This window comes from Gopherus flavomarginatus, chromosome 12 (genome assembly GCF_025201925.1).
Source record: "Gopherus flavomarginatus isolate rGopFla2 chromosome 12, rGopFla2.mat.asm, whole genome shotgun sequence".
In the NCBI taxonomy this organism is placed as follows: domain Eukaryota; kingdom Metazoa; phylum Chordata; order Testudines; family Testudinidae; genus Gopherus; species Gopherus flavomarginatus.
The window spans coordinates 46711766-46737561 of NC_066628.1; the positions used below are offsets into that span (position 1 = coordinate 46711766).

Genomic DNA, 25796 nt, shown 5'->3' on the forward strand with positions numbered 1-25796 from the left:
CTGACCCTTTATGGTTATTCCTATGTTATCTAATTCTTTTCAAACCCAGTGATAATTTTGGCCTTCACAAATATCCCTAGGCAACAAGTGCCGCAGGCTGTGTCATAACCTTAGTCCCAGATTTGGACCTTAGCGTCCAAAATATGGGGGTTAGCATGAAAACCTCCAAGCTTAGTTACCAGCTTGGACCTGGTACCTGCTGCCACCACCCAAAAAATTAGAGTGTTTTGGGGCACTCTGGTCCCCCTGAAAAACCTTCCCTGGGACCCCAAGACCCAAATCCCTTGAGTCTCACAACAAAGGGAAATAATCCTTTTTCCCTTCCCCCCTCCAGGTGCTCCTGAAGAGATACACAGACACAAGCTCTGTGAAACTACACAGAGGGACTCCCCCTCTCTGTTTCCAATCCTGGAAACAAATAGTACTTTCCTATTCCCCCAGAGGGAATGCAAAATCAGGCTAGCAAATCCAACACACAGATCTCCCCTGATTTCTTCCTCCCACCAAATCCCTGGTGAGTAAAGACTCAATTTCCCTGAAGTAAAGAAAAACTGCAACAGGTCTTAAAAGAAAGCTTTATATAAAAAGAAAGAAAAATACATACAAATGGTCTCTCTGTATTAAGATGATACAATACAGGGTCGATTGCTTAAAAGAATATTGAATAAACAGCCTTATTCAAAAAGAATACAAATCAAAGCACTCCAGCACTTATATTCATGCAAATACCAAAGAAAAGAAACCATAGAACTTACTATCTGATCTCTTTGTCCTTACACTTAGAAACAGAAGACTAGAAAGTAGAAACTACTTCTCCAAAGCTCAGAGAAAGCAGGCAGACAGACAAAAGACTCAGACACACAATTCCCTCCACCCAGAGTTGAAAAAATCCGGTTTCCTGATTGGTCCTCTGGTCAGGTGCTTCAGGTGAAAGAGACATTAACCCTTAGCTATCTGTTTATGACACGCCCCCCAAATTGCAGACAGTGGGGAAGCTCACTGGCGGCGATTTCCTTCTAGAACTTGAAAATAAACAGATTACTACAACACATGCACCTTTACATATACTACTAAGTATATAACTAACAGACTTCTACATTTTAAGAACACTTTTTAACTACTGAATTCTGGGAAACTCTCACGGGAGAGTGCATCAGCTACTTTGTTAGAAGCTCCTGTGATGTGTTGAATTTCAAAATCAAAATCTTGGAGAGCTAAACTCCAACGAAGAAGTTTCTTGTTGTTCCCCTTGGCAGTATGAAGCCACTTTAGTGCAGCATGGTCAGTTTGTAGTTGGAACCGCCGTCCCCAAACATATGGGCGTAGCTTTTCCAGGGCGTACACAATGGCATAGCATTCCTTTTCACTGACTGACCAGTGACTTTCCATCTCAGACAGTTTCTTGCTGAGAAACACGACAGGATGGAAGTTGTGATCGGTTGCTTCCTGCATGAGCACTGCTCCTATACCACGCTCAGATGCATCTGTGGTTACTAGGAATGGCTTGTCAAAGTCCAGGGCCCTGAGCACAGGGTCAGACATGAGCGTTGCCTTAAGTTGGGTAAAGGCCTTTTGACACTCATCAGTCCACTTAACGGCATTTGGCTGGGTCTTTTTGGTCAGGTCGGTCAATGGGGCAGCGATTTGGCTGTAATGTGGTACAAATCGCCTGTAGTATCCGGCCAAGCCTAAGAAGGATTGGACCTGCTTCTTGGACCGTGGGACAGGCCACTTTTGGATAGCATCCACCTTGGACTGTAGGGGGTTTATGGTTCCTCGACCCACCTGGTAAGTCACTCTGTTTTGGCCTATTTGACACTTTTGGCCTTAACAGTTAGTCCTGCCTGCCTGATGCGCTCAAAGACCTTTTCCAGGTGTAGTAGGTGTTCGGGCCAGGAGTCCGAAAAAATGGCCACATCATCGAGGTAGGCAACTGCAAATTCTCCCAGCCCAGCTAGTAGACCATCTACCAGCCTCTGGAAGGTGGCGGGTGCATTTCGAAGGCCGAAAGGAAGGACATTGAATTCATACACCCCCGCATGGGTGACGAATGCTGACCTCTCCTTGGCAGGTTCATCTAGCGGTACTTGCCAGTACCCCTTGGTTAAGTCTATTGTAGAGATGAACTGGGCACGTCCCAACTTCTCCAATAGCTCATCGGTACGTGGCATTGGATAGTTGTCCGGACGAGTTACAGCATTTAGCTTACGGTAGTCCACGCAAAAGCGTATTTCCCCATCTGGTTTGGGTACCAGAACCACTGGAGATGCCCATGCACTGGTAGATGAGCGGATTATACCCATCTGTAGCATGTTCTGGATCTCCCGTTCTATAGCAGCTTGGGCATGAGGAGACACTCGGTAGGGTGGGGTTCTGATTGGGTGAGCATTACCTGTATCAATGGAGTGGTATGCCCGTTCAGTCCGTCCTGGGGTGGCTGAGAACAATGGGGCGAAGCTAGTGCACAGCTCCTTGATTTGTTGCCGCTGCAGACGTTCCAGGGTGGTTGAGAGGTTCACCTCTTCCACGCCACCGTCTTTTTTCCCGTCGTAGTAGACACCGTCAGGCCACTCAGCATCATCTCCCTGGACTGTAAACTGACAAACCTGTAAATCTCTGGAATAGAAAGGCTTGAGAGAATTAACATGGTACACTTTAGGCTTTAGTGAGGAATTGGGAAATGCTATGAGGTAGTTTACAGCTCCCAGGCGCTCTTGGACCGTGAATGTCCCTTCCCATGATGCTTCCATCTTATGGGCCTGTTGCGCCTTCAAGACCATAACCTGGTCTCCTACCTTGAAGGAACGTTCTCTGGCATGTCTGTCATACCAGGCCTTTTGCTCTTCCTGAGCATTCTTTAGGTTCTCTCTAGCAAGGGCTAAAGAGTGTCGGAGGGTGCTTTGTAGGTGGCTTACAAAGTCCAGAATGTTAGTTCCTGGAGAAGGCGTAAACCCCTCCCATTGCTGCTTCACCAACTGTAATGGCCCCTTAACCTCGTGACCATACACAAGTTCAAATGGTGAAAACCCTAAACTGGGATGTGGTACAGCCCTGTAGGCAAACAGCAACTGCTGCAACACTAGGTCCCAATTATTGGAGAATTCGTTGATGAATTTTCGTATCATGGCCCCCAAAGTTCCATTGAACCTTTCCACCAGGCCATTGGTTTGATGGTGGTACGGGGTGGCAACCAAGTGATTCACCCCATGAGTTTACCACAGTTTTTCCATGGTCCCTGCCAGGAAATTAGACCCTGAATCTGTAAGGATGTCAGAGGGCCAACCTACCCTGGCAAAGATGTCTGTTAGGGCCAGGCACACAGTGTTAGCCCTGGTGTTGCCTAGAGCTACTGCTTCTGGCCATCGAGCAGCAAAGTCCACTAAAGTCAGTACGTACTGCTTTCCTCTGGGCGTCTTTTTTGGGAAAGGGCCCAGAATATCCACAGCTACTCGCTGAAATGGGACCTCAATTATGGGGAGTGGCTGGAGAGGGGCCTTGACCTGGTCTTGAGGCTTTCCCACTCTTTGGCATACCTCACAAGACCGGACATACTTGGCAACGTCCTTGCCCATCCCCTCCCAGTGGAAGGACTTCCCCAACCGGTCTTTGGTTCTGTTCACCCCAGCATGGCCACTGGGATGATCATGGGCTAAGCTTAAGAGCTTCCCCCGGTACTTAGTTGGAACCACCAACTGTTTTTGCGGCTGCCATTCTTCCCGGTGTCCACCAGAAAGAATTTCCTTGTATAAAAGTCCTTGGTCTATAACAAACCGGGATCGATTAGAAGAGCTGAGAGGCGGTGGGGTGCTCCGTGCCGCCGCCCACGCTTTCTGAAGGCTGTCATCCGCTTCCTGCTCAGTCTGGAACTGTTCCCTTGAGGCTGGGGTCACCAGTTCTTCCTCAGACTGTGGACTTGGGCTTGGTCCCTCTGGAAGCGATGTAGGTGATGGGGTTGTTTCCGTTGCTGGTGAACCGCTCTCCGCTGGTGCGCCTGAGGGTATTTCAGGCTCTGGCTGAGCCTTTTGGGTATGGCTGTCTTTTGCTTCTGCCAGTTCTGGCTCGCTGGCGCCCTCTGGCGTTGAGTTTGAAGATGTGGTTGCACTTGCTGGTGCTGGTTGCTGTTTCAGTTCCGGGCCTGGGACTGGAGATGCTGTGGCTGTTTCAGTGGTAGGCATGGAATCCGGGTCCACTACCTCTGTCTGGGTCTCTGGTAACACAGACGGGGCGTCTGTGGACGGCTCAGGAACAGGAACGGGTCTGGAAGCTTGCCTGGTTTGGCTACGTGTAACCATTCCCACTCTCTTGGCCCGCCTCACCTGGTTGGCCAAGTCTTCCCCCAGTAGCATGGGGATAGGATAATTGTCATAGACTGCAAAAGTCCACATTCCTGACCAGCCTTTGTACTGGACAGGCAGTTGAGCTGTAGGCAAGTCTACAGCTTGTGACATGAAGGGGTAAATTGTAACTTTGGCCTTTGGGTTGATGAATTTGGGGTCAACGAAGGATTGGTGGATAGCTGACACTTGTGCCCCCGTGTCTCTCCACGCAGTAACCTTCTTTCCGCCCACTCTCAAATTTTCCCTTCGCTCCAAGGGTATTTGAGAGGCATCCGGGCCTGGGGATCTTTGGTGTGATGGTGGTGTAATGAATTGCACTCGCATGGTGTTCTTGGGACAGTTGGCCTTGATGTGTCCCAGTTCATTACACTAAAAGCATCTTCCATCTGATGGGTCACTGGGCCGAGGTGAGTTACTGGAGACTGGTGAGGTTGAAGGGTAGGGTATCTGTGGCTTTACTTGGGTGGTATGTGGGGTCTTTGGCTGTCCTCGGTTGTAGGGTTTATGGTCTGTGTGCCCCCTGGGGTAATCGTTCCCCTTGACAGTAGCTTTCTTGCTTTCTGCCAGTTCCATCCATTTGGCTCCAATCTCCCCCGCCTCAGCGATATCTTTGGGATTTCCATCTTGTATGTACCGTGTGATGTCTTCAGGAACACCATCCAAGAACTGCTCCATTTGTATGAGGAGGTGCAGTTCTTCCAAGGTTTGAATGTTGTTTCCTGTTATCCAGGCCTCATAGTTTTTTGCAATGTAGTAGGCGTGTTTGGGAAATGACACCTCTGGTTTCCACTTTTGGGTTCTGAAGCGCCGACGGGCATGATCTGGGGTTATCCCCATTCTGTATCTGGCCTTGGTTTGAAAAAGTTTATAGTCATTCATTTGCTGCTTAGGCATTTCAGCTGCCACCTCTGCTATAGGTCCACTGAGCTGTGACCTTAATTCTACCATATACTGGTCTTCGGGAATGCTGTACCCAAGACAGGCTCTTTCAAAATTTTCCAAGAAGGCCTCGGTGTCATCACCTGCCTTGTAGGTGGGAAATTTCCTGTGCTGTGGAGCAATAATTGGCGCCGGGTTGTTAGGGTTGGCTGGCACATGCAGCCCAGCTTTGGCCAACTCCAGTTCATGTTTTCTCTGTTTTTCCTTCTCTTCATTCTCTTTTTGTTGTTTTTCCATTTCTTTTTGTTGTTTTTCCATTTCTTTTTGGTGTTTTTTCCATGTCTCGGCGGTGGGCCGCCTCTTCTTCTGCTTGTTTCCTTCGGTAGGCCACCTCTTCTTCTTCTAGTTTTCTTTTGTGTGCTGCCTCTTGGGCTGCCTGTTCTCTTTGGAAGGCTGCCAGTTTGATGCTTTCTTCCTTTTCTTTCATCTCCATCTCTTTTTGTTTTATTTCCAGTTGTCGCCTGTGTTCAGCTTCTCTGAATTGCTCTTCGGCCTCAATTTTTGCCTTAGAAGTCATGAGTCCTGTTTTCTTGTGTTGGGGTGCCCTCCGGTGTTTATCTTCTGAACTGCAGGTTCTCTGTTGCCTCCTGAAGTCTGCCTAGCAACAGTGCCTTTAGCTAATCTGCAATGTTAAGTAAACCTGAAAAACCACTTTATTTGCATTTATATAGTGCTGGTACTTGCCTCCTAATGGGAGGGCTATTGCATGACAAAAGACCCTTAACAGTCTCTTAATGGCTTCTCGCTTAACATGCAAGCCACAAACTGCCAGAGAGAGCAGAAAAAAAATTCTCTCTGGTTCCCTTTTAAAACCAACTGTTTCTCTCTGCTAAAAAGCCCTTAGCAGAGAAAAGAAAAATATAATATTCCTACTGGCTTCTGGATTCTGTCTATATCCCACCACTGCTACACCATATCATAACCTTAGTCCCAGATTTGGACCTTAGCGTCCAAAATATGGGGGTTAGCATGAAAACCTCCAAGCTTAGTTACCAGCTTGGACCTGGTACCTGCTGCCACCACCCAAAAAATTAGAGTGTTTTGGGGCACTCTGGTCCCCCTGAAAAACCTTCCCTGGGACCCCAAGACCCAAATCCCTTGAGTCTCACAACAAAGGGAAATAATCCTTTTTCCCTTCCCCCCTCCAGGTGCTCCTGAAGAGATACACAGACACAAGCTCTGTGAAACTACACAGAGGGACTCCCCCTCTCTGTTTCCAATCCTGGAAACAAATAGTACTTTCCTATTCCCCCAGAGGGAATGCAAAATCAGGCTAGCAAATCCAACACACAGATCTCCCCTGATTTCTTCCTCCCACCAAATCCCTGGTGAGTAAAGACTCAATTTCCCTGAAGTAAAGAAAAACTGCAACAGGTCTTAAAAGAAAGCTTTATATAAAAAGAAAGAAAAATACATACAAATGGTCTCTCTGTATTAAGATGATACAATACAGGGTCGATTGCTTAAAAGAATATTGAATAAACAGCCTTATTCAAAAAGAATACAAATCAAAGCACTCCAGCACTTATATTCATGCAAATACCAAAGAAAAGAAACCATATAACTTACTCTCTGATCTCTTTGTCCTTACACTTAGAAACAGAAGACTAGAAAGTAGAAACTACTTCTCCAAAGCTCAGAGAAAGCAGGCAGACAGACAAAAGACTCAGACACACAATTCCCTCCACCCAGAGTTGAAAAAATCCGGTTTCCTGATTGGTCCTCTGGTCAGGTGCTTCAGGTGAAAGAGACATTAACCCTTAGCTATCTGTTTATGACAGGGTGACTACGCATTGTGTGAAGAAGTACTTCCTTATGTGTGTTTTAAACCTGTTGTCTATTAATTAATTTCATTTGATGACCCCTAGTTCTTGTGTTATATGAAGGAGTAAATAACCCTTTCTTACTCCCTTTCTCATGATTTTATAGACCTCTACCATATCCTCCTTTAATTGTCTAACAGCCTATTTAGACCCATCATTTTGTCTGTGAAGTTGGGATTATATTTTCCAATGTGTGTTGCTTTGCATTTGTCAACACTGAATTTCACCTGCCATTTTGTTGTCAGTCATCCAGTTTTGTGAGGTCCCTTTGTAACTCCTTACAATATTACTCAGGATAGTTAGGTCCAAAGCAGACTGTATCATCTGCAAATTTTGCCACTTTGCTGTTTACCCCTTTTTCCAGATCATTTATGAATATGTTGAACACCACTAGTCCCAGCACATTATTCACCTCTCTCCATTCTGAAAACTGACTATGTATTTCTACCCTTTCCTCCCGTCTTTAAACCAGTTACTGATTCATGAGAAGACCTTCCCTCTTATCCTATGACTGCTTACTTTGCTTAAAAGCCTTTGGTGAGGAAGCTGGTCAAAGGTTTCTAAAAGTCCAAGTATACTATATCCATAGAAATGCCTTTGTCTACATGTTTGTTGACTCCCTCAAAGAATTCTAGTAGATTGGTGAGGCATGATTTCCCTTTATAATAGCCATGTTGACTCTTCCCCCAACAAATCATGTTCATGTGGGAAATCTTGATCAATATCATGACTGCTGTCATTTAAGAGCCTAGTGGAATCACTCTCTCATCTTCTACCTATGGAAGTGAGGAAGAAGGGGGACATTCAGAAAGTTATATTTGGGTAGTTTTATTTCATAAAATTAAAGTGGCATGCAGCACAGAAATCATTTCATTATTTACTGGCCACTATAGGATTCCATGGGCACAGACATTATATATTCCCTCTCTCAAAGTTCTGTAAAGAAAATTGGTCTTTGTGGATGGATTTGAGATTAAAATTCACTTTTGTCCATAGCCCACAGAGTCTGGTGTCTGTAAATTCTTTGAATGGTAATTCAAATAATGTCCAATTATGAGATGAAATGAGATTTAGAGAGATCGTTTCTTCAATTACTGTGACTACAGAAAAGCTACAGTGTTGGGCCACTCTCTGATCTGCCCTACGACTAGTAGCAATGTGGCTTATAGACATTTTAAGCTTAGAACATGGAGAAATTTCATTTTAAAATCCCAACTTACAGATGCTATGCCATAAAAGAAAAATAGAAGTAATATTGGAAAGAAGCTGCTTGTGTAGAAATATTCATTAATCGTGACAGCTGTCAGCAGACTGGCCATAATCAAAACACAAACAGCATACAGCAAACTCCAGGATAACCTGAAAATGAAAATATATTGTTATCTTTCTGGATAATTGATTACTGTTGTCATGATTTCAGCCATATGGCAAATCCCATTGTTAGTGTAACCCCTTTGGGGTTTAGAGAGCATGGCCCCTTTAAATCTTTTTCCCAGGGCGGAGGGGGAGAGTAAGAAAAAAAAGAGGGAAACTCCAGGAGGTGACACTGGAGCTCCAGGAAGGGAGAAGGGCAGTTGGCAGGCCCTGGAGAAGCGAAACAGGACCTGTCCTCCTGCCTGAGGAGGACAGGTCCAATCAGGGACAGCCCAGGACAGGAGCCAGGAGCAGCCCTGTGCCAGGGGGGAATCGCCCGAGAAGGACAGGCTGGAGCTGGACCCGGACCCAGTATCAAGCTGCCCAGAGCTGCATGGGGCTGTGAGTATTGTGGCTTGTGACTCTGCACTGGGAACAAGGAGGGAGGTTGTAGCTAGTTAAGTGGGGAGGTGGTCGCTCTGGGTGACTTTGCAGAGAGCGGTGGGAGAGGGCACCGGAAGGGTTTGTTGGGGAAAAGTTTCACTGGCACCGAAGATGACCAGGAGCCCCCAGTGACTCACCACTGGACTGGAACTTTGCTCAGGACTCCCAAACTCTGTGTGCAGACACGTTGCTCAGTGTCTGCCCTTCCAGACTGTGCTAACACTGGGCCCTTGGTTTGGATGCAGCCCTGTTCTACTGCTCCCCCTATATTTCCCCTTGTTGTTTTTCTCCTCTCTTCCCTCTGTAAATAAATATCTCCCTTTGTTATATCCTCTGGGTGTCTGTGTTCACTCCGGGAGGTTTGGAACAGGTGCCCCTGGGGTGGAAGGGATTTCACGTACAGTTGTGACATTAGTAAGGCATTATACAAAGGAGATTGACAGACAATGAGCTTGGGAACCCATCTGTCCCTCCCATGGGAAATGAGCAAGAAGGTTGAAGGGGAGGAGAGTTCTGCCAGGTCTTCCTTAGATGGTACTCCTTAATCTTTCCACCAATGGAGGTACTGTTTGTCCCCAAACAACACAGATATCAGGGGACCAATGATTTTCAATGCCATCTGCTTGGAAGCCTCATCCATCTGTGTCAGCTGTCAGTCTCCAGGCCAGCTATGACTATGCAGCCAGGACTCCTATACCTATATCAGGGACTTGGTAGTGTATGAGAAGGGGAAAACACTACAATCTGTGGCTGTATTATATTTCCCCCCTCATTTCCATAAGTCTCATGAGAGATGATGCTCATAACTGCAACCAACCTCTCTGTATGCACAGAGTCTAAAGACAAGGAGGGAAAGTTACCCTGGAAGTGTCTGAGCCCTCAGCCCTGTGAGAAGAAGAGATGTATACATAGATCTAGTTGGTACAATGGGTCCCAGGGTTTTTAAGAAAAGCAAACATACTAGATTCATGGCTGACTTCCACACATGTTGCCTTATTACAGGTCTCATATGACATTGCCTCTCTTTCAGGTTGCAAAAATCAATGATATCATCAGCTCTCTCTAACTTCTGCTTAGCTTCCTAGTGTTTATTCCTTTTTCTTCTACTTTTATCCCTTTTACCACTGTTATAGTCCTTATTGATGTTAAGTAAATACATGTTAGGCACAAAAAAATCTAATTAAAAAGTTACCAAACTGTAAGGGCACTAGCTCATTAACTAGATGTTCACAAGTCCTAAGAGTTGCATTGTTTTGTAAAGTTTTCCAGTGGAGTTCCTGTTAGGATATCATCCTCGAAAACTGAAGAAGGCCTCCATCCCCTTCAAAAAAATACTGGTAGTAGCAGAGTAAGATTCCACACGCTGCCCCAAACAATGCACCTCGATCACATTCTGAAAGGACAACTTTTAACGGTAATGGGGTAATGTGCACTCAGTCCTTGGCCTCTCCGCTTAGGCTATACATAAGGACGCCAATCTAATTGAGGTTGGCTGTTTTCTTTCTGTGAGTTCCTCCTGCCCACGAGAAGCTGGACGGAAATTGTCAATTCATTTTACAAATACTGAAGAATATATGTATTCTGGCAACTATTAACTTAAGGCAGTAAACCTAGCACATCAGCTACTTGTGTTACTCACCAGAAGGCTGCATCCTGTAACCCCATAGTCTTCATCAACACCTTGAGTTTCCTTTTTTCTCTTGTAAGACTGATTGACATAAAGTGCATAAATGGAGAGAAACACATTGCAACAGTAAAAATGATAAAACTATGTTCCAGGGTAATTGATGGTATGACAGATGATGATCCCATACGGATACCACTAATGGATTTCATTTCCTCCCAGACAGAATGATTTGTCGTTATCTAAAAAATTCAAGTTAGCAATTAATTTTATATTTTATGTAATGAAATAAGGTCATAGTACAGGGTTATAACATGTCACTTAATGTTAGTGGTGCTGTAAACAGATCATGTATTTCTGATGACTGTTATCTTCTCCTTTCTGGCCTTGAGAAATGCAGACTTCCCCCTTCAGGTCTACTCAAAATATGGACACTGAGACTGTCTTCCTAGCATGTTGCTTTCATCCTCCTTCAAGTTCCACCTTAAAGCTCACTACTACTACAAAACACTCAATAGCTAGGAAACTGACGTGCTGAGAATGCGGCTTATTATATTAATCATTTCAGTGTTGTCTTGGTCTTCTCTCCTCTTCCCCCTGCTGGTTTTCATTCATTTGGGAGCATATGCCTGGACTGTAAGCTCTTTGGGGGAAGGGACTGTCTTTTTATTACATATGTGTACAGTGCTAGCACAATGGGGCCTCTAGGCACTCTAGGTACCCAATACAAGATAATTACATAATAAAATTAGTCTTAATACTAACACTGACAACACTAAATTTCTCAGCAGAACACCTCCCTTTCTGAGTTTATAATGTTGCACGTAATGAAATCCAGTGCTAGGACCCATAATGAAGATGGGTTGAAAATAAGAACTTGAACAGAATTGCAACAGGGCAGAGATGTACAAACAAAACATTTAAAAACAACGTTTCTTAAAAAAGAAATTAGGTGAAGTTAAAGCATAAACCAACATCAACTGCTCTTTAAACCTCACGTTACCCAGGAGGCCAGACTTGATGATCACAGGGGTCCCTTCTGGCCTTGGAATCTATGCCAATGCTAGAAATTATAATGGTTTCCGCTGCGTATTGCAGCCAAAACCTTTCAAGCCATGAGACATAGACGTGAGATAAGACTTGAGGCCTAGTTTGTCAAGGATGTCCCTGTAAATATCTCAGTAGATGGAAACCATCATGAAGAATTGGTTCGTTCTTGAGCATTCACAAATTTGAACCTAGGGGGAAGTTTCTGAAGGTGCAACTGGGAGTTAAATGACTAAATACCACTTGTGTCTTTTAAAACCTTCCCCCTAAACTTTGAGGCCAGGTTACCTTAGTGATAGCCCCTCTCCTCTTTATCATGCCAACAGTGGAGATCAGGCTGCGCATTCTTGACAACATTCCTTACGTTTGGTCTGCTGGGGACTGGCTGAAGAGAATTCTCAGAGGTGAGACTCTAGCTCTGAGATTACATCCTATGCTGATCTGAAAAATCCCAATTTTTTTAGCCCTTAGAACATGCTGCAAGGGCTCCCGTACCTAATCTCTCAGACCTTTAGTGGGTAAGATGAGCAATTGTCATGTTTTGTCGTTTTCTAAAATGACAAGAGGCACCTCTCAGAATGCTCTAGGCTCCTTTGCCAAATATTTCAAGACCGATATATCATCAAAATAAATAGCAACTCCATAACACACAGCCATGCAGCACAAAAATAAACCAAACTATCCGCTTTCCAGACACACAATCACTAACAATATTTGCTCATTCAGCAGGTTTCTTAAAAAGGCACGCTGTACAGCATGCTCTGAAGTTTAACTGATTTGGGTCATTGTTGACCAAGGACAAGAGGAACATTTCAAAGAAAAGAGGCCCGCACAGAGAACGCCCTTCCAAAAGCTCCTCCTTTGGGTCGAGGGGAGTGCCTCTGCAGATCTTAACTGCTGCAGCATAGCACAAGGAGAGAGGCATTCTCTCATTTAAGAAGGTCTGAAGCCATTTAGGGTTTTAGAGGTCATAGAATCATAGAATATTAGGGAGGTAATCTAGTCCAACCCCTGCTCAAAGCAGGACCAACACCAACTAAATCATCCCAGCCAGGGCTTTGTCAAACCAGGTCTTAGAAACCTCTAAGGATAGAGATTCCACCACTTCCCTCGATAATCCATTTCAGTGTTTCACCACCCTCTTAGTGAAATAGTGTTTCCTAATATCCAACCTAGACCTAGGTCAATACCAACCCTACCCTAAAACCTCAGCTATCCAGCCCAGATTATGACACATTGGTTGAGACTGCTTGCAGCCAAATACTCCAATTACCAAATGGACCGATGTATTCCACACTAGCTTTAGCTTCTGAATGGATTTAAAATGTAGTCCCAAATGGAGCTGTCGTCTCAAAATGGCAAAGGAATTAATTACAGTCCAATGGTCCATAGTGGAAAGAACAGTTGAAACTTCCTTGCCAGATTCAAATGATATAAAGTGGCCTTGGCTACTTCTGAAAGACAATCATCCAGCTATAATCTGTATGTCAGTACCCACTAGATGTTCCAGTTGGATTCTGCTGGGCAAGTGTGAGTTGCATTTCACTCGTGGTCTGGGAAGTTATTTGTATCAATACGTTTACCATTTCTATTTTATGACTTTTAAAACTGATTGTAATTTTGCACAGAGATTAGGAGAGGTGCATGTTTTCTAGATGAAAGTAAAAGTAGTCAATTCCTGCAAACCTTTCAGGATTCTGAGTTATTTCACACGTTGTTCTTTGCTAGAAGTTCCCGACACAAGACGATCCATCACTTTTTTTTTTACATTGTAATAATTCAATGCACTAAAAAAACCCTGATCACAGAAGGATTTATTTTGCTTAATGTTTAAGGGTCAAGTTAGAAGAAACAGAAAATAATTTCAGTGCAAGAACTCTGCTTACTTCTATAATAGCAGCATCAATGCTTGATTGCAGTGATAGAAATCCTCTGTACCAATATTTTGGACTCTGACAGTATTGTTCTGAAAAGTTATAACAAGAATCTGCAAAGATGAAAGGTCAAGTACATTACTTAATTGTGTGCAACAAACATTTTAATGCAATATCAAGGTTGAGATTTTAATCCCACAAAAGTCAAGAAATTCAGATTTAATGGTAATACAACAACAACTCTGCAACAGCAACAAGCTCCCAAGGATAGTGGAAATATCAAAGGATCAGCAGTGTATTGGACTCATTCAGTGTCATCCCATCTAATAATAGCAGGACCCTATTGCAGTGGATACACCTGACAGCGTCTCTCTTTTCTCACTGCTCCCCACCTGAATGCCTTAAATGTGCATGTGAAATGCCAAAGCTCCCATTTACTTCAGTGGCACAGGATCAGCTCTGTACTAAGGATCTGGGCATATTATTTTAATTCTTTAGGTGGTTTACAACATGCCCAATGTTTTAGCGTTTTTACAGTTTCTAATACAGGCTGCTTGACTGGGATCTTTGGCTGGCCAAAAAACGCAACCCAAAACCAAAGAAGAAACCAAAAAACCTGGTATACCATTGTTTGCAGTGCTGAAGGCATTTTCATACCCTGCTACACTCAAGTGCCTCCTTCCTGCCCTGAACAACTGTGGTTCAAGGTGAGAAGTGAAGGCAAAGTCTCCACACCAAATCAGTTCTTCACTTCACTATGTAGCCTCCCAAAAGAGCAGAGGCCTGAGGATGCTAGTTCAGTCCTCATGGACCATCAGTTGATACATTTTGCTAGTAATTTTCATTATTTATATGGAGTGCATTCGGATGTGTAAAATAGACTACAGGGCAAAAGTAAAGTATAAAACGCATATTAATCTACACCACAAGGCTGATCTGTCATGCATCGACCCTACGTGATGAGACACGGAAAAAGACTTAAATGGAATGTAACGTATCAAGTGGGATGGAATATTTCAGGTAAAAGGGAGGAATATGCCTAAATCCTCAATTTAAAAACAAACAAACGAACAAACAAACAGTTTCTACCATCTATAAAAGCAAGTTGGTGTTGCTGGATTTTATTATTTTGTTACAAACAATGAAACAGACTTAAATTGGTGGTTCTTTCTAGGTCAGAAACTCTCATATAGACTAAGGGCCAAATCCACTTCAGTGAAGCTACGCTAATTTACACCAACTGAGGATCTGGCCGTATTTATTTATTTTTTAATTACCTATCTGTTCAAAATGCTCATTTGGAGCAATCACATTGCTGGGACGAAATCTGAGGCAATAGGAGAAGTCATCGTTAAATACAACCCCTACAATTTCCTCATTCAAAATCCATGCTGCCTCCAGTGCTTTTCCATCTTCCATCACTTCTGTTTTTATACCTTTGGTTTATACAAAAGACATTATGATTAATAACTACAACACTGAAAATGTCAGCACAGGAATTTTATACATGTAGCCAGTTTTGCCAGCTGTGCATCTTTCCCCTCTGAGTTTCTGTTCTCTAGGCCAGGTATATTTGTAGATGCTTTGGGTCACATTCAATTTGATTAGCTGGGAAAAAGTTAATAAGAAAATCTTAAGTTTAATTGTGAATGCAACAAGAGGTAGATATTTTACTCCACAGATGGCAATGTATCTAGAGTTATCTAGAAATAACTACTGCATAAAAATAAAATACTCCCAAACTAAAACACCCAGGATCCAACACCTGCAAACTTCTACTAGAAACTGTGGAAACGACATGTAGATATACAACTGAACTTTGCAGCTGGTCCTTATCTCAATAATGGGTTGACTGAAAACCTAGATTGTAATACAGTACACTCCGTTTATAAGAATTATTGATATAAGCATCAACCACATACAGTGATCAAAACCACTGGGATAAAATCATTTCTACACTAACCATGGTAAAATACTTTACTTATAAGAATCACTTAGGGGCACACTGACTACATGTAATGCGATATTCAGTCAAGAGCAATGACATGTAATAAGCCAATAAAGCTGTTCTGAATTTGAATTTGATGACATCTTGCGTTTTTTGGGCATGTAACGCATATAAAGTATAATCCCTGTGTAAAAAAACAAGTTGTGCCGTTTATGTGAAAGTCGATCAACATATTAGAAAAAAGAAAGATGCTTTTTGCAGACAAAAAATGCCCTCTTCTGGTGTCCTGAAATAGTCTTCCCAAGACCAGCCAAAGATATGCAGCTCAGAAATTGGGCATTCCACAACTGACATTGTCTACGATTCTTAAAGCAGGGACAGTATTGTACAAAATGAAGGAGATAAAAAACAATGTGGGCAAACAAGGTACGTATGGTCGAGGCCGTGTTTATAAAGTAGATCAGAAATGCCAGAGAGAGAAATACCCCCCTATGTGGACTGTTGGTGATGCAGTAATCAGAAGAGCTAGTGGTGACCCTGGGCGTTACCAAGCTCAAGGCATACACTGGCTGGTTTGAGCACTTTCAAAAACAGGATGGGATAGTTTTTAAGAGAGCAGTCAAAGACACGGACTTTAGGTCACGTGAAGAATGGTTAGAAAATTAGTGGATCAAAATGAGACATGATTTTGCTGAAGAAGACATTTGGAATGCAGATGATAATGGAATTTACTTTCAAGCCCTGTCTGACGGCACTCTCACATTTAAACAGAAAATAAAAAAGGAGGGAAGAGGTCTATAGAAAGAATTATTGCTCTAGTCACCTGTTCCATGACTGGTAAGAAAAAGGACCTTTTCATCATCAGGAAAAGTCAAAACCCATGGTGTTTTAAAAATCGGAGACATCTTCCAGTCCACTATGCTGCCAAGTCATCTGCCTGGATGATGGGGTATCAATTCGGTGAGTGGCTGAAGGACTGGAATCAAAAAGTTGGGGCCATGAAAGGAGAAAGATTTTGCTACTTGTGGACATCTGCGCAGCCCACATGATGAAAGATGTAACACTGAGGAATATCCAACCTGAATTCCTCCCAAAACCACAACTTCTATCCTTCTGCCACGTGACCAGGGAATTGGCATTTCTGATAAGGCATACTTTCATAAGCAAATGGCTCGCACAGTGTTTCATCACATTGATGATGATAAGAACAACAAAGCTCCTGCTGTGGAGATGGCCAGGAAGATCAGTCTTTCAGATGCCATTCTAATGCTTGCAAATGCCTGGTCGGACGTCAGTGCTTCAACAATTGCTGGAAAAAAGAAGGTCTGGTGATTGCAACTATGGCAGAAGCAACTCTTGTTGAGCCACCAAGAGGACTCAATGGACATGAATTTGAAGAGTGGATAGACATCAATGACAATGCTTTTACTATGCAACCTGTCTCTGATGATGACATTGTGACTGAGTTCAGAAACCAATTTGAAGTGAAATCTGAAAACGATGCAGAGGTGGACTCTCATGATGACATGGTAATCATCCCATCCTTGACCCAAATGAAGGATGCAATGAAAACTAATGGTCTATTGTACAGGGGATTCAATGATTTTAACCTCCTGCATCGCCTCGAAAAGGAAGATATGGTGATATGCTGAAATAAATATTCATATTATACCACCTGTTTTGTTGTTTTACATAGATATTTACGCTATAAAAGTCAGTGTAATGCACTTTAGTATGTTACGTTTGTTGCAGTTTATGTGAGAGATTTTTAAAATGTGTATCTTTGGATCTTTACATTAAGAGATATATAGCTCCAGTAACTTACACTTTGTGTAAAGTTGTAACATGCTGCACAGTATTATTAATGCCTTGAAAAAAAGCACCAGGTAAGAGATTGGGTAATAACAACTAATAATATGTTGCTCAGTTAAAATGTTGGTATGGTTGGTAGAATGTTGGTTTTGTTCCATGCTGAATATGTTTAAAGTCTAAAGAATTTAGTTATGGTAAATGAGATGTTTCTCAATTGAATTTAAAAAGCCAGTTGTTTAAAATGTAGTGGTCAATTTAATCCATTCTTTGCAATTCTGCTTGTAAGAATCAACTGCTTATAAGAATCGAATTATCCAGGCTAGGTGTGATTCTTATAAAAGGAGTGCATTGTACTCTAATTACTGAGAGTTTGAAATTTGGATCACAGTTTTATGGCACAAGCCCCATCTCCGCTTCCCAGTCAACAAAAGGTTTTTTTATGTCATTTTTTAAATATAGTTTTATAATATTATTCTAAGGAAAGTTTCTGATCTGAGTTATTTATTTCTTATTAGGACCCAAACCTGGCACCACATATGTCAACTGCAATGCCAGCTAGCAGCTAATTAATTTAATTTATAATCAAGTATTCAGTGGGAAAGCATATATTATTTCAACTCCACTGTCTTCCTTTCTGAAGCCCCTTCTATCACTGCTGGACTCTAAGGTGCAGTTAATGAAGTTTCTAAAATAATGACAAAACTATTAAAATTCAGTCAAGTTTGTCAGAACATTGCTTGTGGATCAGGCTACTAAATATTTTCAGGAAACTGAATTTCAGGACTATTCCACAAGGGAATAAACGTATGTTTCCCTTGATGCTGTTGTGCTGTACTGTGAACATTTGTTAGCATGATCCACCAGGAATGGAAAATTAGTTACTATAATTGCCTGTTAACACTCCTCCTAAAACAAAAAACTCACAAGCATTCAGAGAAAATTACAGGTATTGAATAATGAATACACAACTATCTGTGACAACGAATGGTATAGAATGATGGCCAAAAGTAACAACTGGATTAAAAAAAAAGAATTCCGGTAGATATATTCAAGGAGGATGCAACCACATTGCTCAAGGTGTCCCTAAACTTCCAACTGCCAGAAGCTGGAACTGCATGACAGGTGATGGATCACTCAAAATTGCCCTGTTCTGTTTATTCCTTCTGAGGCATTTGGCAATAGCCGCTGTCAGGAGACAGGATACTGGGCTAGATGTACTGTTAGTCTGAGCCAGTCTGACTGTTCTGATGTTCTTATGAATATTGTACACTAGCAGAACATGTTAAGACACAGTACAGGTACGGTAGCTAAAGTAATAACAAACCTAAATATTTAATGGGCATAAAGTACCTATCATGACAGATTCTGAAGCCACTTTATTCATTATTTGTCTCGTGCTGTCTGTCATGGGTGTATAAGCAACTGTAATCCCAGTAGCATTATAGGCAGGGTCATCTAATCGTCCCAGGAAAGCCAGAGGCACTTCAGGATTTCGGTAACTTATTGTGAACGTAGATACCGAGTACAGCAGAAAGAGAAATAGGAGTGACAGGATCCATTCCTGGGTAATGGAAAAAGAGTAAGTGAGCAGTGAGAACAGCACAACAATTTCAGAGAGAATGGTTCCTCCCTGATCATCAGATAAACAATAAAGCCAGTCAATACGTTTTAGATGGAACAGTTTTCCTTCAAAAAATGAAGTTTCAGCAAAATCTAAATCTTGTCGCAGAATATAGTCACTTTAACACCATTCAGAGCTTACAACTTTCACATCTGCTAATGCCTGAAAATCCGAGCTACAGCAATGCAAATACAAAGAGTAATATTGCCTATTAGGTCAATGAAACACAGAGCTCAACTCTTCGTAAAAAGGTCACTGTTTTTACACGAGTGGATATAATATGAAGATGGTGCTCTGTGTGTCACCACAAAACCATGAGCAACAATTAAAAGTGAAGAGTGGCTTCTATAACAATCCACAGGTGACAGAGTTTCTGCTGTTGTCTGTTGCAGCAATGAGAAAAGAACTAGGATGAGTGCAAAAGCCTTGCAAAAAAACTGCAACAATTGGGGCTTTTCAAATATTGTCTCACTTTTACTATTCTCAAATATAAATTGGGGGGGGGGTTGGGGGGGAGCGAGAGGGGGAGGAGGAGAATAACCCTCTCACATGACCCAGCTTTTTTTTGTTTTGTTCCCAAACTATTTTTTTTGTACTTGCCTGAAAGGTCTGCATTTTCATTCTCCATTTGATAAGTAGATTTTTACACAAGAGAGCCTTAGTTTGCTGACACACACTCATGTTTCTCTGAAGTCTCTGCATTTCTGGATCTAGACAGAGAAACAAAAGGATGTAAATTCTAATAGAACAAATCAAAGAAAAAATAGTTGTATTTGTACAATGCTTTGCATCCAAGGATACCAAAGCACTTTACCAAGCTAAGCAATATTTCCATTTTACAGATTTGGAAACCAAAGACTTGCCAAGGTTTCTTCATACAAAGGAAGTCTGTGTTGGCAGAAAAATTAAATTCAGATCTCTCTGCTCCTTGACCCAATGTCTTAACTAATAGACCATCTCCTTTCCTGGGGCTCTGATAATTAAAGAACTCACTTCAGGTGCTCTCCTTTACTAAAAATGTTAGGAGTGGGGAGAAATACAAGGATAGTGAAAACTTTTCTGTTGTAGATGCAGGGGTTTAACTTTTTTCTCCAGAAAATTTTCTCTAGAATTTAAACAACATACAGTAGTACTTCATTTTTAATTATAGTGATACTTTCAGAAAAAGTGTATATACGCATTCTGCTGTTTTTAGTTTGAAAGTATTATTTCCTAAAAGGACCTCAAACCAAACGATATTTGTAATGCGAAAAATAGAAACCCAACTTACTAATATGCATTCATGTATATCTGGGTATGCAAAATGGTACTAAGAAATACAAAATATGTTTTGAATCTTCAGTGGACTCCTTAACAATCTAACAATGGTAGAAAACCTTAAAAAACTAGAAAAATCATTATTTTCATATCTTGGTCTACTAGTAAACAAAAGTGTTAATTTAAAATTTAAAGTCAAACTCTTCTGTTTATTTTAAATGTATACATAGTTTTAAGAAACAGAGCCTGCAGTCCTTCAAATCATTTGGAATTATGTGTAGGGGTGCTGCATTTAGCCCTAAATAACCATTATAGAGATGAGTGAGCAAGACAAATAAGTATTGTTCAAACCACCACTACAATGTTGAATTTGAATTCAGCCCCTCTTATTCATTAAGGGCTTGATCCTGCAAAGTGTCAAACAACTCCTGAAGGTGCTGTGAGCTGAGCACCCTTTGCTTCTATGGAAGTCAATAGGAGTTGAAGGCATTTCCACATCTTCAAGGAACAAGCCCAGGGACATTCTTGAGTGAATTTTTATTCCCAATGATAGTCACGTAAAGAGAAAGAGTAACTAATGCATGTTTGTGAGAATATTCATCTGGAAGCACTGGAGTGGGTTACCTAGGAAGGTGGTGGAATCTCCATCCTTAGAGGTTTTTCAGGCCCGGCTTGACAAACCCACGGCTGGGATGATTTAGTTGGTGTTGGTCCTGCTTTAAGAAGGGAATTGGGCTAGATGACCTCCTGAGGTCCCTTCCAACCTTAATCTTCTATGATTCTATGAAGTGTTTGGCTGCCACCTTTAAAATTCCTTTCAAGTTGGGAGTTATCCAATCGAAGCAGAAACAACATGTTTGGTCGCCCAAGTATCGCCTATCTCAAAGACCACATCTAGTGAACACTGAAAGCATTAGTTGTAGAGAATAGTTTGATCAATTCATAAGGGTGAGCTACGTACACATAAATCAGTCAAGTTTGAGTAACTGGGGAAATGCTGACGGGGTTACATATGTGAAATAATAGGTCTCCTAGATCTAATCACAATCACAAAGCCATAATGCAATCAACTATGGTATGGTTAACTTATGCTTTCATACAAACAGATGTCCTGACCTTCCAAGCATTAGAGCTCAGTTACAGAGGCAAGGTGGCTGAGGGAATATCTTTTATTGAACCAACTTCTCCTGGTGGGTCTCTTCCTGCACCTTGAGGTCTTTAAACCACGATTTGAGGACTTCAATAGCTCAGACATAGATTAGAGGCTTGATACAGGAGTGGGTGGGTGAGATTCTGTGGCCTGCATTGTGCAGGAGGTCAGACTAGATGATCATAACGGTCCCTTCTGACCTTAAAGTCTATAAGTCTATGAGAGGGAAGCTTTTAAGCCACACTGAGCTCTTCTTCAGTCACTCTCACCAACAGAAATGGGTCCAATAAAGGATATTATCCTCTCTAATATCCAGGAAACACCACAACTACCATGACACATGCACAGCTCAGGATAAGACATCTTTACACGTGATCTTTTAAGAAGTCCGTAGCTGAAATAAAAGGAGCTTGGATGTGTTTCATTGTTTTCCTTTTGAATATTGCTTCCAGATGTTGCTGACTGGACAGCTGGACTTTACTTACAAATGATGCCAAATGCACTTACACAGCTCGGTTCCCCTTACTATTGTTGTGTGTGGTTTCCTTTTTGGGGGTGTGGGGGTGGGGAGTAAAACATTTGCCTGCTCCAGATGCAATAGGTTCAGTTGTTTAATTGCTCCTTCAGTGCTAACCCAGGAACCTATCCTGGAATGTGCTTGTGCACCCTCCCCTGATGTTGATTTCAATGGGATTTGAGATCGCTTGGCATGATATAGTTGGTCTTGTTAACATTTTTTCTTCAGACTTGGAATTTGATGACAAAGAGTGCAAAAGAAGGAGGACAAAAGATAGAAGTACACATCACACGTTCACCTCTTGCTTACGTGATTTGCTATTCTGAAGTAGCAATGTACACAAAAAAGTGGCACAAACTAAAGTTATTTATCATATTATTTTATCATTATTATTATTATTACAGGTGAACTTCTCTCTGCTACTAAAGCCAGAAGGAATGTCACTATAACTGAAAGAGCAGGACTGAGGCAGGCTATTCCAGGGACAAATTACTCCAGTCATTTCGTAATGGAACACATCTCTCATTTTAGGCCAAAAAGTACCTCTTAGTAGAACAACTCGCTGCTGCTAGTTATTTATATATGGGAAATGTTGAATTAGAAAACTAAGATTACAGGAAATTTGGTTATAAAATTAATTCCATATTTCAAGCTTCCTCCTCTACTATGCCGGTCTCATAAATACATACGTAATATAGAGCACTTTACATCCTTGAATGTCTTGTACAAATATGAACTAACCCATAACATTTATCTCACATGAGTGTCCTATCCCCAGTTTACATACAGGGAAACAACATGGAAGCAAAGTGAAGTGATTTGCGCAAGACCTGACTGCAAGAGTCTGATCCCGATCCCAATGACAAAATGCCCATTAACTCCAATGGGCAGGATCAGATGGGATTTAGAGCATAGGAGATGGAGGCTTGTCATTGCACTGAAGATTTGGGGAGCAAATCAGAATGAGCAAGTAAGGGATCAAGGAATCTAAGCGTCTGCAAGCACAGGGCCCTTCTCATGAGAGGAGTGGATGTTTTTTAAAAAAAATTGAAGAATTTTCACCATTAGACACTTGGGTGTGGAGAATTTTAGGTTGCAGACTCATACCAATGTGTATAAAATTTTCTTTCAGAAGATTAATTTTAAAGAAGAAGTCAGAAACCCAGGCAATTCAGAGTTAAACTCTAACTCCCACAGCAAACCACATAACTGCAGACAAATCACCACCACAATCCAAACTCTGCTCCAAGAGATAACAAAAATCAACATTTGTACTTGGAGAGGACAAAAAACAGTTCCCTTGTACAGCTGGAATTGAGCTTTCTGCAGAGCAGCTATAATAAACTTACTTCCAAGTTAAGTCAGCTGCAGTTTTACAGATTTCCAGAAATGCATTTCGTCACTCTGCAGACGAGCCAACAGAAAACAATTTTACGTTATCTTCCTAACCAAACATTCATGACAAGAACCACACAACTGCATCAAGCAATCAACGTCAACAATTTCACTATTACTCTTTTAGCCATCTATAAGAGACAAGTAAGTTAACCAGTCACAAAACTGCAAAAATAATGCTGTGCAATACTTTCTAAATGAGTGTGAGAATACTACATTAGAGCAATTCTTCTGGGGCAGAGTTAATCTAGTGGTGATGATTTACATATAATGTGGAAGTACAATTTTATCTTTCAATTCCTTGGTTGTTTTCTATCCTAATAGAAGTTAAGCAGTAAAACTGCACTATAGCAGATCTCTTTCTTTTTTCACACCTACTAGATTTCTATGGCACATTTCCTGGGTTTCTAATTTTATTTTTAAAACTCCAGTGTTCTAGAAAGATAATATACACTGGAAATGCTGATACATGCCTGCAACTTTAACATCACAAAATTGAAACTCCTCGTGTGGGAATAGCAAAGAAAATAAGGCATCAGCTACTAATACCACCTCTACTGTCCTTCCTCCATAGACCAGCTCAAAGACTATGTCTACACTATAGAAACTGCACTCATATAGCTTATATAGTGTAGATGGTGAAAGAGTTTTTTTGTCAGTGTAGGAACACTAGCTCACCAAAGGACAGTGCTTGGTCTACACCCAAAAGTTATATCAGTATGGCTACATGGGTCAGTGCCAGAAGTGGTGCTAGTCCATTGAGGACCCTAAGAAAGAACATTTTTGGGATTCCCCCCTGCAACGCATACTAATAAACTTGTTAAACAGAGGGCAAGTCAACACTACCGCACTACATTGGTCTGGTGAAGGAGCGCTCGCCCATTGGCATAAGAGCTCCATCTTGGCAAGAAGCGGAAGCTATATCAGCGAGAAAGCATCTCCCGCCAATATAACACTGGCGTGGACAGCGCAAAACTTGTGTTGCTTGGGGGGAGGGTGGGCTTTTTCACACCCCTGAGTGATGTAAGTTAGATCAACTTCACCGGTAGTATAGACCTGCCCAGAGTAGAGAGCCCCCTTGAGTGGCTTGGGGCCCTAAACAATTACTTATTTTGCTTATGCCTAGCATAAGCTCTGGTCAGCTCTGTGAAAAAACACTCCTCTGACCCACGGAGCTATGCCAACATAACTGTCAAGTGTAGATGCAGTTTAGTCAATGAACGAGCACTTCAGTCTAATGTAAGGTCTGTCTTTGCTATGGAGACTCAACCAGCATTACTATGCCAGCATAGCCCTGTAGTGTAGATGCAGTCTACATTGATAGAAGGAGTTGTTCTGTCCAGGTAGGTATATCACCTTCCTGAATGCCATTAGCTACATCAATGGAAGCACTTTCCATTGACGTAGTTGTGTCTACACTGGTGGCTATGTTGACATGGCTACCTGAATTAGGAGTGTGGGTTTTTTCACCCCCCCCCCCGACCAAGGTAGCTATGACGATATAACTTCCAAGTGTAGATTAAGCTGTCTGTTGGGAGTTTGTGTTCCTACACTGACAGAAAAAAACCCTTCTGTCCATGTAGGCTGCATCTACACTACAGGGCTATGCCAACACAGCTATGCTGAGACAGTCTGCTAGTGCAGACATTCCCCTTTATTAGCACAATGCTGCAGTAGAGGGTGGAAAACGGCACGGAGGAATTTTCATCTGTGTTTTCAAAAAAAATCTCCCCACTAGAATTTTTAAAAAACATGTATAGGAAACATGCCACTTTTATACATATTATATATATGCAATATTTAATCCGATGCCTTCTTTTAAAACCAGAATACACGCTGCAGAAAATCATGCTCTATGAAAAGCTGAAAAATTGTTAATGTATTGTTATTAGACCACAAATAAGAAAAAATAAAGTAATAAAGCCTTAAAATGGCAATAAAACTTCAGTAGAAAGAATTTAAACTTCATACTTTAGAAAGATTCTGCATCTGCTAATCAGGCAGTTAAAACAAGCTTATAGTAAACAAAACAGCAGGGCACACTGGAACAATGTTAGTTTTAGAGCTTTTAATTACCAGATGTTTTCATACATGAGACTTCAAATGGAATTTTAAAAAATAGAGATCTTACCTTAGGGGGAAAGTTTTGAGAAATGTTCAGAATATTTGCTCTTGTAATGGATCTGTAAATAATGCAGATGTGTTCTTTTTCCTGCCATTACTTTCTAATCCTTGTAATGACACTCCATGCACGCTTCTTTGAGGCTCCTCCCACCCTTTTTTTCACTAACTGCCAAAAAGGCCTGGCTTACACGACCACTTTGGTTTATTTCACTAGCTGCCTCCTCTTTGGCAGTTCTTCAGATTGCTTTCTTTTCTATAGTGCTAACAGAGGATATTGCTGTCTAGTTGCTGAAGGAAAATTCCATTCAAAAGTTAGGTTCAGGAAACTCTTGAAACTTTGAATACAAAAAACAAAACAAACAAACAAAAACAAACAAGCTCTGCCTTGTAAAATCTCTTGTTCCTTTCTGCAAGAGTAGTAGCTGACTGTACCAGTAGTTCAATGATGTTTTGATGTAGGCCAGAGGTAGGTAACCTGTGGCACTCGTGCAAAAGGCGGCATGCGAGCTGATTTTCAGTGGCCCTCACACT

General features: G+C 41.8%; 1 protein-coding gene across 3 annotated transcripts in view; it reads right to left on the reverse strand.

Moving 5' to 3' along the window:
- LOC127033211 (ABC-type organic anion transporter ABCA8-like) overlaps positions 1–25535 on the reverse strand; it is a 77265-nt gene extending 51730 nt beyond the window's left edge. The window contains exons 1-7 of one of the 3 annotated variants that reach the window (XR_007769019.1): positions 25273–25535; positions 19423–19532; positions 18552–18762; positions 14719–14877; positions 13454–13554; positions 10536–10762; positions 8320–8458 (exon numbers count right to left, since the gene is read on the reverse strand). Coding sequence is in view for 2 of the 3 variants with exons in the window: in XM_050920993.1 (XP_050776950.1) it covers positions 8320–8458; positions 10536–10762; positions 13454–13554; positions 14719–14877; positions 18552–18762; positions 19423–19524 (939 nt within the window). In the remaining variant the exon portion in view is untranslated. The remainder of the gene's footprint in view (positions 1–8319; positions 8459–10535; positions 10763–13453; positions 13555–14718; positions 14878–18551; positions 18763–19422; positions 19533–25272) is intronic. The other 2 variants (XM_050920993.1, XM_050920994.1) reach the window with 2 other exon arrangements.
- Between the last annotated feature and the right edge of the window lie 261 nt (positions 25536–25796).